The 18,015-nt window shown below is 39.9% G+C and overlaps 1 protein-coding gene across 1 annotated transcript; it reads left to right on the forward strand.

The window, feature by feature from the left end:
• Positions 1-15,866: 15,866 nt before the first annotated feature.
• On the forward strand, positions 15,867-17,030 carry LOC147619795 (uncharacterized). Its single transcript, XM_086772772.1, has 3 exons — positions 15,867-16,072; positions 16,252-16,516; positions 16,602-17,030. Exons 1-3 carry the CDS (start codon positions 15,867-15,869, stop codon positions 17,028-17,030), a joined length of 900 nt encoding a protein of 299 aa, XP_086628898.1.
• The last annotated feature ends 985 nt before the right edge of the window (positions 17,031-18,015 follow it).

Consider the following 18,015-nt stretch of genomic DNA (forward strand, 5'->3'; position numbering starts at 1 on the left):
GGCCGCCTAGGAGAAAACTTACCTCTCTGGCTCAGAGACTACACTTTTATGACTTTTACGTTCTCTTTATTTTAACATTTCTAGATTTTTTTCTAGAGAGAGAAAATAAGAATTGATGATTTTCTTACAAGGCCCTATGAATGACCTCCAAAATGTCCTCTTATCTTGAGCTTCCGAGGGCAAAATCCACCGTTTTGGCCTCTGACCAGCAGCCTCAAAATTTGACCTGAAGATCGAGGTAAAACGAGCCTTAAAGCACTAAAAATCACCTAAAATAGCCCGAAAAAGATCGCGTACCATATTCGGGGTACTTTTTGAGTGTCTAAACGACAAAATCACGAAAACATCAGAGATAAAGCTATAGTACTCAAAAAATACAACTCTCTCATACAACGTTTTTCCAAATTCCTTTGGGAATACATTAAAAATGAGTTACAAAAAAGGAAAAAACTTTCTGGGATTTTTTAAAAAAAATCTTGAGACAGTGAAAAAATATGTTTTGAGACCTCCTCTTCCATTTGGGATGCTACTACCATGCACTTTTTGTGAAAAAGTTCATCCTAAGGGCGTTCACATGCACTTTTAAGACCTCGGCTTCCATATGAGACACCAGAGGCACACACTTTTTTCAGAAAAACATCTCTAAGAGGTCGTTCACGTGCGCTTAGAGCCTAAGCAAATTAAGGTAAACAAACCCTCATTTGACTCAGAGAAAGGTGTGTCAGGCCTCCTGCCGATGTAATGGGCTATAAGAAAACCTAAGTAGAAAAAAAACACATTTGTGCTTAAGGAGGAGTTGGCAACGTCAAGATATGGCAATGATAGAGGGATTACGTGGGCCCACACCCAAAGTGAACCCAATGGCTGAAATCTTTGAGCCATTGAGATCCATGTCCCAAATGCAACTCTCAATACCATTTACCATGCCGACAACAAGAGTGTCATTGGGATTTACATCCCGTGTCACATCAATCCCTCCGGGATTTGGTCCCTTGCCTAGCACTACCACAAGTCCTAAACCTTTAGAAGTGCTAAATACCAACCCTTTGCAACCCCTAAATGCCCAAACCTTGGAGATATTGACTAATCTAGGAAGGGGGTTTGCCCAAGGACTAAATAAGATCCTATAACGACATTAGCTTCCACACACGGCCTCAATGATTCATCCAAAAACATGATCGTACAGATTTCCAAAATCTTGGGCAAGTATGATGGAACGAATGATCATGTTCTATTTATGCAAATGTTTGAATGGAGATGTGAAGCCTTTGGAGATCCAAACTGCCCCACCAAGGTACATGTATTGAACCTTTGCTTAGAGAAAAGGCTAGTCCATGATTCATCACATTGATGCCTACGATTAAGACAAACTTTAGGACCTTGAAAATAGCCTTTATCCACGGCTTTTCAAAACAAGGTGATCGATGGAGTGTAGAAAAAGAACTTAATCGATGGAGTGTAGAAAAAGAACTCTATTCAATTGAGCAAAAATAAAATGAAACCATTAGAGATTTTATCCTTCAGATAAAAATCTTGGACTCACGATGTGATCCATGGGAGAAACTAAACGATGCTCAATTGAAGAGATGTTTCATGATGGGCATAAAGCAAAATAGCTTACACAACTTGATCATTGTATCCAACCCGAAAACATTCAATAAATTTTGTAAAGAAGAAATACATTTAGATGACAATAGGATGGAGGATGATCATGATATGAGATGTTGCTTATCTAAACCAAGTGAAGCAAAGACTAAAGAAAAATTGATCTCGGAATTGTCATTCCCTGAATTCTACACAACCTTGCTTAGCAAAGACTAAAGAAAAATTGATCTCGGAATTGTCATTCCCTGAATTCTACACAACCTTGCTTAAAAGCTTTGAACTGGAATCTCCAAGAGAGGATGAGCTCCCTTAAAACCAAACATCCTTAATGCCTCTCAAAGTGGTGAGCAAAATGCCTTGTGTTCATTGTCATCACTACGTCCATCCCAATGTGGTCTCTCAAAGTGGTGAGCAAAATGCCTTGTGTTCATTGCCATCACTACGTCCATCCTTATTTCTGGAGTCGTGGGCCGAGATATTTCTTCATCCGAGCAGATTGAATTGGGAACCTTACCACCGACCTAAAGCAGATTCATTGGATTGAAAAGTTGAAGATGATCCGTTTATTTTGGTTCATTGGTACCCCAGGGTCGACACCTCTGTGACTATAGATGGGATACCTCAGGATCGCTGGGTGTATGACCAAGTGATGTAGATCTTACTTGCTCTGCTGATAGAGTAGCTGTGTTGGGACCTACCTCAATCCAGAGTCTACCACCCTTACAATCAATTTTTAGAGTCTTAAAAACTACAGCGGAACCCCCATATTTCACCTATGTGGACCGCTCTACCCTTATGTCATAGTCAAGCTTAGGAATTTCCCTTGATGGCAAATAAGACTAATTATATTAGTCTCAGATCTTTGTAATAAAACTCATCCTTGTAGATATTTGGAAATAAAATAATTTCAATGTTTTACTCTCCAAAAATAAGCGTTGTGCAAATAAAATTATTTTTACAATGATGCCCAGGACGATCACCCTCCACTTTCCAATGCGCTTTACACTGATACCCAGGAGAAGAAGCTCCTGCTCAAGCAAATGCAACCTCCCTCCTTTAAAGGAGAAGGTTCAAAGATTGAGAAGGATGCTGAAGTTTGGATTGAGGCGATGGACGATTATTTCTCTGCCGCCGGTACTGGAGTAGCAAATCAGTCTGTGCTTGCATGGTTTCGCCTCATCGGAGATACTAAACTCTGGTGGAAACAGTGGTGCCGTGACAAGGAAGTCACCGAGCATTCTCAAACGTGGGAAGACATCAAGCAGGCAGTGAAGGAAAGATATCTTCCCCCATCCCATGAATCCATAAAGATGAATGAGTTTTTTAGTCTTAGGCAGTGCAGCTTAACTCTTGAGGACTACTATTCCAAATTTATCACTCTTCGGAAGTATGCCCTAGCTATGACTACTTCCTAGCAAGTGGCTCGTTTCTGCCAAGGGTTAAATGAACCCTTAGATTCCCGCCCTGAAGCAATGAGGCCAAGCATATTATAGGATGCTCTCATATGAGCAAAGCCCCTTGTGAAAGAAATGAAGACTGACAAACCTAAGCATCAAAAGAGATCTTACCCTGAGGCAAATCCTAAAGATCAACCCTACAAGAAACCCCAACAGAATTTCCCCTACTACAACAGAGGGCGACAAGGCAACTCTTTTATCCCCCGCTCGTACGCTGCTTCTTCCAGAGAAGGCCCTCTGTGTTTTGAGTGCAATGAGCCGGGACACTTTAGAGCCAACTGTCCCAAGATGGCAACATCATTTCCCCAAGGTAGCAGAGGAAATCAAGGCCCATGGAACCCCTATCCACCAAGGTGCAAGAGGCGATGGGCATGGCAAAGGCCACGTGAAGAATCGACTTTGGAAATGGCTGAAGAAGAGCGTGCCACCGTCCGGCAGTAGAACACCAAGGTCCGAATAAACAATTTGGTGTAATCCAAACCCCAGCCACTCATCACGGCGGTAAACCATTTCAGCTTTTGATTGATTGTGGCAGTACCCATTCATTTCTTTCTCCTAAGTGTTTGCAAAAATTGAACTTGAGTCAAAAAACAGCTAGAAGAATGACTGTAAAGTTAGCCAGTGGGAAAGAAGTAGTATCTCGCCACTCTATAAGAAACCTTGATTTTGAGCTGGGTAATGAGTAAACTCATGGCCACTTTAGAGTCTTGCCATTAGGAATTTATGATGGAATCCTTGGGATGGATTGGTTAATTGCAAAGGTTAATTGCAAACAAAGCTAGCATTCATTGTAACCAGGGGAGTATCACTTTTGAAAATGAGCATGGCCAAGTAATATCTGTTCAGGGGATAACAGGAAAACCTAAATCTGGGGTAGTCAAGGCAAAACATCTTCTCAAGGGAACACGTAAGGGTCAGCAAGTTTTCTTAGTCAAGCTCAACAAAGCCATTGAACCTAGTATGGAGACAGAACCCTCTTGGCTCCAAGAATTCTCTGACATCTCCCTGACAAGCTTACAGGGCTACTGCCTCCTCGAGAAGTCGATCATGAAATCGAGGTGATCCCTGGAGCTCAACCCGTCTCAAAAATGCCTTATAAAATGTCCCTTCATGAAGCCATTGAACTATTCTTTTCCAAAAAAAGAAGGATAGAACTCTCTGTCTCTGCATAGATTATCGAGGGCTAAATCAAGTCACTGTCAAGAATAAGTATCCTATCCCTCGCATCGATGAACGTCTTGACAGGCTTCATGGGGCCAAAGTCTTCTCAAAAATAGATTTGAGGTCTAGTTACTATCAAATCAAAGTCAAGGAAGCAGATATACCCAAGACAGCCTTCAATACCCGTTATGGCCACTATGAGTTTACTGTAATGTCATTCGGGTTAACCAATGCTCCTGCAACCTTCAACCGCCTAATGCAAGATATATTCCGTCCTTACTTGGATAAATTTGTGCTTGTTTTCTTTGATGACATCTTAATCTACTCCAAATCAATGGAAGAGCATGAGGAGCATGTGCGTAGAGTTCTGCAATTGTTGCGCAAACACAAACTCTATGCCAAGAGAGCAAATGTACCTTCTTTACTCATCAAATTGAGTATCTTGGATTCATCGTCTCCAAAGATGGCACTTCAGTAGACCCCACCAAGGTCAAGGATATTCTAGAGTGGCCACCCCCTAAAACAATTCGTGAAGTTCGTGGGTTTTTGGGAATCACGGGATGGTATAGGATTTTTATCAAAGATTATGCCTTGGTAGCTGCACCTTTGACGAATCTTCTTAAGAAGGATTGTAAAATAGTGTGGCTGCCAATCCATCAAAACAGTTTTAATCAGCTCAAGGTCATTATTACTTCTGTCCCAGTCCTGAAACTTCCTGATTTCGCCAAGGAATTTGAAGTGATTACTGATGCTAGTAGTCTAGCACTTGGTGGTGTCTTAGGCCAAGAAGGAAGACCAGTCGCTTATACTTCCCGCCACAAGCTGAAGCAATATGAAGCAAATTATGCCACCCATGATTTGGAGCTCTTAGTAGTTGTTCATTGCCTCAAATTATGGAGACATTATCTCTTGGGGGGCAAATTCCAGCTTGTAATTGACCACAAAAGTCTAAAGTGGATCTTCACCCAGCCTAACCTCAACATGCGGCAAAGGAGATGGATTGAAATTCTACAAGAATATGACTTCGACATCAAATTCCACCCTGGGAAAGATAATGTGGTAGCAGATGCACTTAGCCGCCGCAAATCTTTCTTGAGTGCAATTTCAATGCCAAATAATCCCATACTGGTCAAGGTGGAAGAAGTCTCATCTCATGATCCAGATTATCAGAGGATGATGAAGTTAGTAGAAGAAGGGGAAAATTTAGAGAGAGAGAAGAATCTAATCAAGGGATACTCCACTCATGAAGGAAGCCTCTACTTCAATCACAGGCTATGTATCCCTAAGGATCCTGCTTTAAAGAAACCAATCCTCCATGAAGCTCATGATAGTCCTGCTCTGCAAGAGGACACCCAGGCTATGCAAAAACATTAAATGCCGTAAGAAGGAGCTTTCATTGGGCAGGCTTGAAAAATGATGTCCTTCGGTACTTGAAGCAATGTCTCTCATGCCAAAGGATCAAAGCTGAAAGGGTCAAGATGCCTGGAAAACTTCAACCCTTAGATATTCCCCAAATGAAGTGGAAGTGCATTAGTATGGATTTTGTCACAAGTCTCCCCAGTGTTCAAGGAGGATATGACTCCATCCTGGTAGTAGTGGACTTACTTACCAAAGTAGCTCACCTTATACCAGCGAAGAAAACCTTCAAATCTTCTGATGTTGCTCGAATATTCATTAAGGAAGTCCTCAAACTTCATGGTCTCCCAAAAAGGATAGTAAGTGATCGGGATTCTGAATTCACTTCAAAGTTCTGGCAGTCCTTATTTCAAGCCCTGGGAACTCAACTTTGCTTTAGCACAGCTTATCATCCAGAGACCGATGGCCAGACTGAGAGAGTCAATCAAGTAATTGAAGACATTCTGAGAGCATATTGTGGACGGGAACCAAGAAGGTGGATTCAATACCTTCCTCTGGTAGAATTTGCCTACAATGCATCTTATCATCAGAGCATAGGAATGTCACCATTCAAAGCACTCTATGGGCAAGAATGCTTGTCTCCTCTAAATTTGCCTACAATGCATCTTATCATCAGAGCATAGGAATGTCACCATTCAAAGCACTCTATGGGCAAGAATGCTTGTCTCCTCTAAATTTCTTTGATTCAACCATAAGAGTTGAGGCATCCAGGAAAGTGCTCGAAGAGATGGAGGAACGAACCAAGGCAATCCAAAAGGATATTAAAGCTGCCCAAGATCGACAAAAGCATTATGCTAACACCAAGAGGTTTGAAAGGATCTTCAAGAAAGGAGACAGAGTTCTTCTATGAGTGCGACCCAAACGAAGTTCTCTATCACTTGGGAAATATAAGAAACTCAGTCCTAGGTATTGTGGTCCCTATACAGTTATCAAGTGTCTAGGTAAAAGTGCCTATAAACTCCAACTCCCAGCCCATATCAAAGTCCACAATGTATTTCATGTAAGTTTGTTAAAACCATATGTACCCAGTCTCGATCATATTCTTGATGATGAACAAGTTGTAATCCCTACTCAAGGAGTCCTTGAATTACAGCCCAGTAGCATCATAGATTGTAGGGAAAGGCAACTCCAAAATAGAACTCTTGTAGAACATCTAGTACAGTGGAAAGATTACCCTGAAGATGATGTAACTTGGGAAGATGAAGCTACACTCTTAAAGGATTATCCCCAATTCATGACGAGATGAGGACATCTCGATTTCTTTAAGGGGGGAAGGATGTAACATACCCATCTTCACTAATAAAGAAATGTTCATGTAATAGATAAATTTATGAGTTTTTATAGTATAAAAATCAATGATTTTATTATTTAAGTCATTTCTACTTAGAATCTTCAAATTCTGAGCCCAAATTTAGAATTTGCACGCGATTTTACCCTAATATAGAATTTTCCAGCATCCAAACGGACACCGGATCAAGCTTATACGTAAATTTTAGTCATTTTAGTTAAAAAGCGATGACATTTAAACCTTAATAAATGCACGACCGGGCATCTGATTGACGAACGGTTTGAACCCCAATGACCAGGAGAATCTCCCGGACAAAAAAAAAAATCGCCCCCGGGGCGATTCGGCACGCAAATTGAGCGAGCGCCCCAAATTTGGGGACCCCGCCCCAAAATTTGGACCATACACACTTACTAGGGTGCCCGTACGATGGCCGCACAAGAACCAAAGGACAGCGGCCCACTGTGTGGTCCACACATACCGCTACATGGACACCGATGCTGCCCTCAGACTAGATACATGCGTACCACTCCTTTCCCTGCTGATAACCAACACCGTACCTTTCCCCTGGACCCATGTAGGACACTGATCCATAGCCTTTGATGGTACACCGTCCTTTCGTCCTTGCTTTGCGCAACGCCCGTACCCTATCCCTCAGCTATATAAACCCTCGGGGTGCTCCACAGGCTACACGCATTTCTGCGTAGTGTATGCCCTGTTGTACCGCCGTCCGTCCCTGTGTAGTGTGCTTGCTGCAGTACAGCCGCCCCTTGCAACCGCCCCTCGCACACCCCCTCATTTGCCTCTTTTCAGATAGGCCAATTTTCCTCCATCCCCCTCTTGCTAGAAGGTACATCCACTTCTATTCTTCACATACATCCACATCCATCCATCCATCCATCCATCCAGTCATTCCCATCTATCTGATTCGCATCCCATCTCATCACATCTATTTCACCTCTCATTCTCATCACATCTATTCTCATCACATCTATCCATCCATTCATTCTCATCTATCTTATTCCCATCTATCTGATTCGCATCCCATCTCATCACATCTATTTACCTCTCATTCTCATCACATCTATCCATCCATTCATTCTCATCTATTTGATTCATATCACATATCATCACATCTATTTACCTCTCATTCTCATCACATCTATCCATCCATTCATTCTCATCTATTTGATTCATATCACATATCATCACATCTATCTACCTCTCATTCTCATTACTTCAATTTTCATCACATTTATTCTCTATTCATTCTCATCTATCTAATTCACATCCCATCTCATCACATCCATTTCTTAGAATGCAAGAGAATCCTTATTTTTTTATATAAAGATTCTTTACACATCTATTTATGCATAAATTTCAATTTTAAGGAGAATAACACTTTCGAAATAAAAATAAATCTTTTATGTATCTTTCTATGCATAAATTTAATTTTAATGAGAATAACTCTTTTGAAATTAAAAAAAATTCTTTATGCATCATTCTATGCATAAAATCAAAATTGATGAGGATAACTCTCTTGAAATAAAAATAAATTCTTTATGCACCTATTTATGCATAAAATCAAAATTGATGAGAGCAACTCTTTTGAAATAAAAATAAATTTCTTTATGCACCTTTTTATGCTTAAAATCAAAATTGATGAGAATAACTCTTTTGAAATAAAAATAAATTTTTTATGCACCTATTTATGCATAAAATCAAAATTGATGAGAATAACTCTTTTGAAATAAAAATAAATTTCGTTATGCACCTTTCTATGCATAAAATCAAAATTGATGAGAATAACTCTTTTGGAATAAAAATAAATTCTTTTTGCACCTATTTATGCATAAAATCAAAATTGATGAGAATAACTCTTTTGAAATAAAAATAAATTTCTTTATGCACCTTTCTATGCATAAAATCAAAATTACACTTTTAGAATACACAATTGTGGTGGGGATTACTCTTTTTTGGATAATAAGAGATAAACTTATTTCACCAATTTTTAGAAAATTTTGCCATAACCTCCTTTGTATGGCTGACCATTTTTCAAATTTTTCTAACTTAAAATTACTTAAAAATTATCCCCAATTGGTTTTAAGCACTCTAAACTAATCAAATTTAACTTTTAAAAGAGAAAGAATATGAAAAGTTTAATTCCAACAATCAGATTACTTAACTAGGATAAAGAAGGGCTGAATTTATGAATGAGAGAGGGGGAAAGCCTTTCCAAGAAGGCATAGCATCTGTTTATCATTTTAAGATAACAAACAATTTAGAAAACGAATAAGAAAAAGTAAGATTTCTTACTTACATGAAATTCTAGGAGATTTCCTTTGGCTTGATGGTTTGAGGGATCTACTCTTGTTTGCAACAAGAGTGGCCACCAATTCTTTAGAAGAGGGCATGGTCAAAAACTAGTTAACTATTAAGAAATTCACAGTTCTTGGCTCTTGGGAGGAGTAGAGTAATAGCACATAAAACACTATTAAGCTTCAACAAAGGGTGAGGCTTCTATTTAAAGGAAAAATTGAGCTTCTAACCAAGTAAACTAATTCTAGAAGTTTCCAGATCAGTTTGGTCAATTTTTGACCATTTTTAGGTCAGTTTAGCTTACTTTTTGGAACTAGACTTGAATTAGGAGAGAGGAGAGATGAAATATCTCAATTTTTTATAATTTTAAACTCCACCACACATGTGAAGTAGGTTCCTCCTTCATGAGGGGGGAATTCCCATTGTGAGGTGTCAAAAATCTAATTTTTTAGTAATTCCTTTGGTCCTTAGTCCACTCTTCATCTTATGTGAGTATTTACTCATTTTTGGGGGGATTTTCTTTATTTCTTCTATTTATCTTCTCCACACATTTGGATGAATCTGATTGGCCCTCAAAACCTTAATTTAAATTTTTTTGAAAATCTGGACCCCTAGGATAAGGCCTCTTGAACAGATTATACTTGATTTCTAATGCACCTTCTGAAAATCTTTTTGAACTTCTGTTTCGGGGGAACTCATTTTAATAAGAAGAGATATTTTTCCATCCAAAAATATTCAAAATCTGAATAATCTCTCTCTAGAATATTTTCTCTCTCTAAGCGAGAACAGGTAGAAACAAGATCTTTTATATTTTTGAAGAGGGATTTGATTACAGGGGAAGATATTGGACATCTTGAGAGGCTGGGGAGGAATCTTACATTCTATCCCACTTAAAAAAATGCGAGATGTCCTCATCTCGCAAAACTAGAGGAGAATTCTTTTCCTTAAGAGATCCAACTGATTCTAGGTTCCTTATAGTCTGGAGAACCCAACAGAATCCTAGGATAAAGATCCCTTATATAAAACTCATCATCAGATAATAATTCACTCAGATCGTAACATTCAATCCTTATCACAGTAATGGTCCATTAGACCGAGATTTCTATCTAAACAGTCCGCCATGGAAATTTTTAATTTTACAGAGTTTTAATTTGACAGCCCTTAACTTGATCCACTGGGTCAAGTGTTAACAGCAGCAATCTGCTAGCACAATCCACTAATCTCATAGTGATTTGTTGAAGTCATTAATGTCATTCCAGCTACGAACATTATCACAGGGACTCGTCCCATTCATCCTTATTGTGGTTTTGATTAGTTATTACAATTCAGCCAGAATTCAGAAATCTTTATTTTTCAATCAGAATCCAAATCAACTCATCAGTTCTCAATCAGAATTTAAAATCATATCAACCACATTCGAATTCATCATCTAGATAGTATTAATGCTTACAATTTCAAGTCTTAGATTTACTCGTATATACTGCTAGTAAAGAGCTGTAGTTATACCCTCGACGGTATATACGGGTAGTCACGGTCCTTGAAACTATAAGGTAAATACCATCATGTCTAGGCCTCAAGCAAGTCAGGGATTCCATACAATTGCGATACTTCCATCTGAAGACCCAATTACCAATTTACGAATTTCAGTTTGAATATTAATTTGTATGAATTTTATCACACAATTACAACCTTTTACTGCTTCTTCTCATAAATTTTTGACATTTTTGGCTTCTCAGTTGATCCTCATTAGCCAAATTTGCTCTGATACCAAGTGTAAGATCCCTGACCCCACTTCCCAACGAATTTGGGAGTGCTCGCAGCGGAAGTAGCACTTCTTGCACGGGGCAAGGTCTCACACTCGGGGCCTTGCCCACGGATATCCAGACAAGGGACTAATCCACCGGTTCTTCCAAAACCGAACTCGAAAAAACTTACCTTGCCCGGAAAGCACGGGCGATTCCTCCAGGATAACTTTTCTCTAACGTAGTCAAAAGCCTGAACTAACAGAACTGATCTGACCGAACTCGTAAGTCCCATAATCAGATCAGGAAAAAGATTGTACTTGGATCATAGAGACCAACGCTTTTTTCCTCATTGAGAGGCATAGCGGTTGATTCTTTTCCATAGAACAATTTTTATCCAGGATTTACCTCATCTATTGTACTATACAGAAATTGAGGTCTTGATTTACGGATCCATCAGTCCATCCAGTCCCATGGGTTAGCCAACCGCTGTAGTGATGGGATCCAATTAGGAATTTGGTTAGGTTTTGTCCCGGGTACCAGGGAAAAGAGTTCCCAGGCCCCCTAGCCGGATATTCATGCAAACATAAAACTAGTCACACCACTTACACACCCAATATAAACTTGCCTTTTTCACAGATTCAACAATCTTTAAAACAATCATTTAATGAAACCATAGTGTTACTGATCATAATCCTCTAATTATCCAGTTGAATCCTAATTTCCAATTCCTTCCTTCATCGGTGTACCTATGGGATCATTGGCAACCAGAACGCTCACCACCTATTCACTCAGGGGCCTTTTCAATAGTTCCTAGCTCATAGTACCCGACAATATAATCACATAAAAATATCCAGATGGAATCTTCATTGAAGATCAGCAAGATCAACCAACAGATCCATATAAAAGAGCCATGGACTCATCCGTTGAGGACCAGCAAGGTCAATCAACCAGATCCATGCCTGAATTTAGAAAACAACTCTTACTCCTTGTTCCAATATCTTCCCCGATGTACTCGTGGGTATCTTCCGCGACCCAGAGCCCGAGCACCGTATGGTCAGCACCCTCTAGGATACTTCGCAAGTCACCTAGAGCTTCACTCATATGCCGCTTCCTTGGTCCCTCATCCACTGTACCGGAAGCTCACCATTTAATCAAACCGAGGCTGGTCAAGACCTCGGCCAAATAACCTTGCTATGCGAGATGTCCTCCGATGACTCTCCGGCACAGCAATTGCAACTTTAATAGATAGGTCTCCATGACCTCATTCACAAGACGGTCAAAATGCTTCCCCAACATTCTTGACATAAAACAGTCATTTAAAAATAGATTTCACAAACAAATACAATTCCAACAATATTTCTATCTTTTCTCATTACTCCGCATCCTTTCACATTAGACCCCATCTTTTTTTCATCTTACCACAATTTTATTTTCATCATCGATCCCTATCACATCACATCATTCCTACATCAAATCACATCCAATCGCATCACCCACACATCAATCCACATCATCCATACATCCATCCACATCAATCTACACGTCAATCCACATCATTCAAACATCCATGCACATCAATCCACATTTCCACACATCAATCCACCTCATCCATACATCCATCCACATCATCCACATCAATCCACATCATTCACTCATCATACACACACCAATCCACATCAATCCAAATTATCCACACATCCATCCATATCTTCCATACATCTATCCACATCAATCCACACGTCAATCCACATCATTCAAACATCCATGCACATCAATCCACCTCATTTCATAAGCATTCCCATTCTCATCTAATCACATCTTTTTCTATCTCATTACTTATTTCCTCATCAGATCTCACCCACTTGCATCTACCCATATATCTCACCCACTTGCATCTACCCATATATCTCATCATTTCACATACATTAACATCTATCCAGTTTACATCGCATCTTATCACATTCATTTCACATCACATCTCATTCATTCACATCCTGATTCACATGCTAACACATTCATTCATGTCCCTTATCGTTCATTCACATCCTGATTTACATGTTAACACATTCATTCATGTCCCTTATCATTCATTCACATTCTGATTCACATCACATCACATCCATTCACATCCCTTACATTTATTCACATCTAGGTTCACATCACATCACATCCATTCACATCCTGATTCACATGCTAACACATTCATTCATGTCCCTTATCGTTCATTCACATTCTGATTCACATCCATTCACATCCCTTATCATTTATTCACATCTAGATTCACATCACATCACATCCATTCACATCCTGATTCACATGCTAACACATTCATTCATGTCCCTTATCGTTCATTCACATTTTGATTCATATCACACCACATCCATTCACATCCCTTATCATTCATTCACATCTTATATCATTCATTCACATCCCGATTCACATCACATCACATCCATTCACATCCCTTATCATTCATTCAAACCCTATATCATTCATTCACATCCCTTATCATTCATATCTATCCAGTTTACTTCACATCTCATCGCTTCAGTTCTCATTCATATCCATGACATTTACATCCACATATATTCTCCCACATACATCCACATCCATACTTATCACATACACATCCACATCGCCCCTTTCATATACATCCACATCCATACTTATCACATACACATCCACATCTATCCTTTCACATACATCCACATCCATATTTATCACATACACATCCACATCTATCTTTTCACATACACTCATCCACATCCATTCTTTAACATAAATCCACTTCTATTCTTCACATACATCCACATCCATACTTATTACATACACATACACATCCATATCTATCCATACTTATTACATACACATACACATCCATATTTATCACATACACATCCATATCTATCCTTTCACATACATTCATCCACATCCAGACGTTCACATAAATCCACTTCTATTCTTCACATACATCCACATCCATACCTATTACATACACATCCACATCTATCCTTTCACATACATCCACATCCATACTTATCACATGCACATCCACATCTATCCTTTCACATACATCCGCATCCATACTTATTACATACACATCCACATCTATCCTTTCACATACATCCACATCCATATTTATCACATACACATCCACATCTATCCTTTCACATACACTCATCCACATCCATTCTTTAACATACATCCACTTCTATTCTTCACATACATCCATAGTAGCACGAAACGGCGTTTCCGCCCCCTGGAAACGGTTCGGGCGTTTCCGAAAACGGCAGGCCGGCGGAAACGCCGTTTTCGTGCATTTTTTTTTCAGGTTTAACCGGGGGGGGCCGCGTGCGTTTTTTCCATTTCGCTCTCCTTTCCTGCGGCGCTGCGCTTCTTCGAACCTTGCGCCTATCACCACAAAGGGCCAAGGCTCAAGGCCAAGGCCCTAAGGCTCAAGCCTTTGCCCCCCAGTGCCCCCCACAAGGCCCCAAGGCCTGTACTCTGCAGGCAGCCTGCTCTCCAATCTCACAGGTGGCTGCCGGGCAGCCTATTCTTCAAGGCTTCAAGGGCCAAGGCTCAAGCCCAACTTCCAAGCCTCCAAGGGCAAGTACTCTCGAGGGTAAGTGCTTTCAACTTCAAGTCTCACTATGCCTACAGATCCCTATTGGCAGTATGCAACAAAAGGGGATGGATATGTCGGAGGTGGGGGTTCCCGCAAGTGGAAATGTAATTTTTGTGGATATGAAAAAACAGGTTCAGTGACCCGGGTAAAAGACCATTTGGGGCATGTCCCAGGCAGAGATGTCGCTTTATGTCAAAATGTGCCGCCCGATGTATTGGCATCACTTGAGGGTTGGAGAAAGCAACGCCTTGGTTTAGATGTTGGTGAGCAACATATGGCAGCACATGCAACAGGTGAAGCATCCTCGAGCCAAGTGGCCTCTTCAAAGAGGACTAGAGTTGAGAGCCAGACAGATGTATCTTCAAGTGTGGGTGAGGGCCCTAGTGCAAAGAGGACACCTTTACCTAGTGTGGAAGTGCCTGCAAAGGGTTCATTGCAAAGAGCAAGCATTACAGCAGGCTTGCAAAAGCAAGCCATGAAGGAGGCAACAAGGGAGGTCACGCGCTTGTTTATACGGTGTGCTATCTCTTTCAATGTGGCTCGCACCATACAATGGAAGAAGACCATGCGGGCCGTTAGCCGCATTGGTTGTGAGTGGGAGGGTCCCTCGGCTGAGACAATCCGCACACGAGAATTAAAGAAGGAGAAACTCAACGTAGAAGGCCAGCTTGAGTTTTTGAAAGAAACATGGAAGAAATATGGCTGCACTATCTTATGTGATGGATGGTCAGATGTACGCAAGAGGAATGTGTATAATGTGCTTATCTCCTCTTGCAAAGGCACCATGTTTTACAAGGCCATTGATGCATCGACTGCGGGTTTCACCGTTTACAGGTCTCTTTATTTGGACACACATCAAGAAGGTGATTGAGGAGATTGGCTCACAAAATGTTGTGCAGGTTATTACAGATAATGGAAGCAATTGTGTCTCCATGGGGAGTATGTTGGAGGATGCATTCCCAACAATTGTGTGGACCCCTTGTGCCTCCCATAGTCTTGATTTATTGATTGAGGATTTGGGGAGAATTTTTTGGGTCAGCGAAATCTTTGCCACCACGAGGAGCATTGTCAAATTTGTGACACAAAGACCAAAGGTTTTGAGCATGTACAGGGCTAATAGTACCTTGGAGCTTCTCAAGCCATCCACTACGAGGTTTGCATACATGTTCATAGTGCTTGAGTGGCTTCTTCGTGTGTGGCCAAATCTGATTCGCACTATTAGTTGTGATGCATGGATCCAGTCGGGTAAGAGTATGACCCCAAAGTTTGTGGATTTTAGACGCAAGATCCTCAATGAAGCATGGTGGGAAGAGGCAGAGGCATTAGTGAAGACCTTAAATCTCATCTACACGGTCTTGGGCATCACGGACATGGAGGGGAGTACACTAGGCCTCATTTATGAGTACATGGATAGGATCGGGAAGGCACTAGACAACAATGCCTACCTATCTGTAGAGAGGTACGTACTTCTTTGCTCATGACTCATGGCTCATGAGCCTTTGCCAAATTGCCTTTTTGTCTTGGCTCTTTTCTAAGTTATAACTTTAAAGTCTTTCTTTGGTTTTGTTTGTTACTTGTAACTTGTAGAATCGCGGAGATCAAGTAGATTTGTCAAAACCGTTGGGTTTGGTTTCATAGACCAATCCATGCTGTGGCTCATGTGTTGCATCCTCTATGGCGTAGCGAGGATCAGCTTGAGTGTGAGGAGCTAAACGATGACTTCCAAACCTATGTGGAGAAATGGTGTGGTGGCAATTTGCAAATGTTGCGATGCTTAGAGGATGATCTCCTTGCTTTCCGCAACAACACTGGCTACTTCACAAGACCTACTGCAAAACTTCGAGAAACGCAGCTTCAGCCGGTCTCATGGTGGGAGAAATATGGACATGGTGTGCCTACGTTGGTGAGTAAGAAGCCCCTCCGCTTAAGCTTTAACGGCGAGACCTTATTTGTATAATGTACTAATCCTAAATCTGCTCTTTGAACAGAGACGTCTTGCCATTCGAGTCCTCTCACAAGATTGTAGCTCTGGAACTTGTGAGAGGAATTGGAGCACATGGGCGCTCTACCATACGAAGAGGAGGAACAAGTTGACTACAGCCCAACTTGAGCGTCTTGTTTTCTGCAATTGTAACTTGAAGCTTCTTGAGCGGGCAGCTATGGGTCCTGAGCCAATGCAAGTGAATGTCGACAAGATTGACATTGAGAAGGTGCGGGATATTCCCACAATTCTACAAGAGGACCGAGATCTTTACACTTTGCTTTACGAGGAGGCCACAACACCAGTTCACGACACACGTGGTGGTCGTCGTAGGAGAGGGAGGCCGGCTGCAGCTAGTACTAGTGCTGCTAGAGAGGAGGCTACTGGAGAGGACTTACATCCACATCCATCCATCCATTCATTCCCATCTCTCTGATTCGCATCCCATCTCATCACATCTATTTACCTCTCATTCTCATTCTCATCTATCCATCCATTCATTTTCCCATCTATTTGATTCGCATCCCATCTCATCACATCTATTTACCTCTCATTATCATCACATCTATCCATCCATTCATTCTCATCTATTTGATTCATATCACATATCATCACATCTATTTACCTCTTATTCTCATCACATCTATCCATCCATTCATTCTCATCTATTTGATTCATATCACATATCATCACATCTATCTACCTCTCATTCTCATTACTTCAATTTTCATCACATCTATTCTCTATTCATTCTTAGAATGCAAGAGAATCCTTATTTTTTTTATATAAAGATTCTTTACACATCTATTTATGCATAAATTTCAATTTTAAGGAGAATAACACTTTCAAAATAAAAATAAATCTTTTATGCATCTTTCTATGCATAAATTTAATTTTAATGAGAATAACTCTTTTGAAATAAAAAAAATTCTTTATGCATCATTCTATGCATAAAATCAAAATTGATGATAATAACTCTCTTGAAATAAAAATAAATTCTTAATGCACCTATTTATGCATAAAATCAAAATTGATGAGAATAACTCTTTTGAAATAAAAATAAATTTCTTTATGCACCTTTCTATGCATAAAATCAAAATTGATGAGAATAACTCTTTTGAAATAAAAATAAAATTTTTATGCACCTATTTATGCATAAAATCAAAATTGATGAGAATAACTCTTTTGAAATAAAAATAAATTTCTTTATGCACCTTTCTATGCGTAAAATCAAAATTGATGAGAATAACTCTTTTGGAATAAAAATAAATTCTTTATGCACCTATTTATGCATAAAATCAAAATTGATGAGAATAACTCTTTTGAAATAAAAATAAATTTCTTTATGCACTTTTCTATGCATAAAATCAAAATTACACTTTTAGAATACACAATTGGTGCGGATTATTCTTTTCTGGATA

The sequence above is a fragment of the Cibotium barometz genome, chromosome 32 (genome assembly GCF_041138505.1).
Source record: "Cibotium barometz isolate CiBa-2024 chromosome 32, ASM4113850v1, whole genome shotgun sequence".
NCBI classification, from domain to species: Eukaryota; Viridiplantae; Streptophyta; class Polypodiopsida; order Cyatheales; family Cibotiaceae; genus Cibotium; species Cibotium barometz.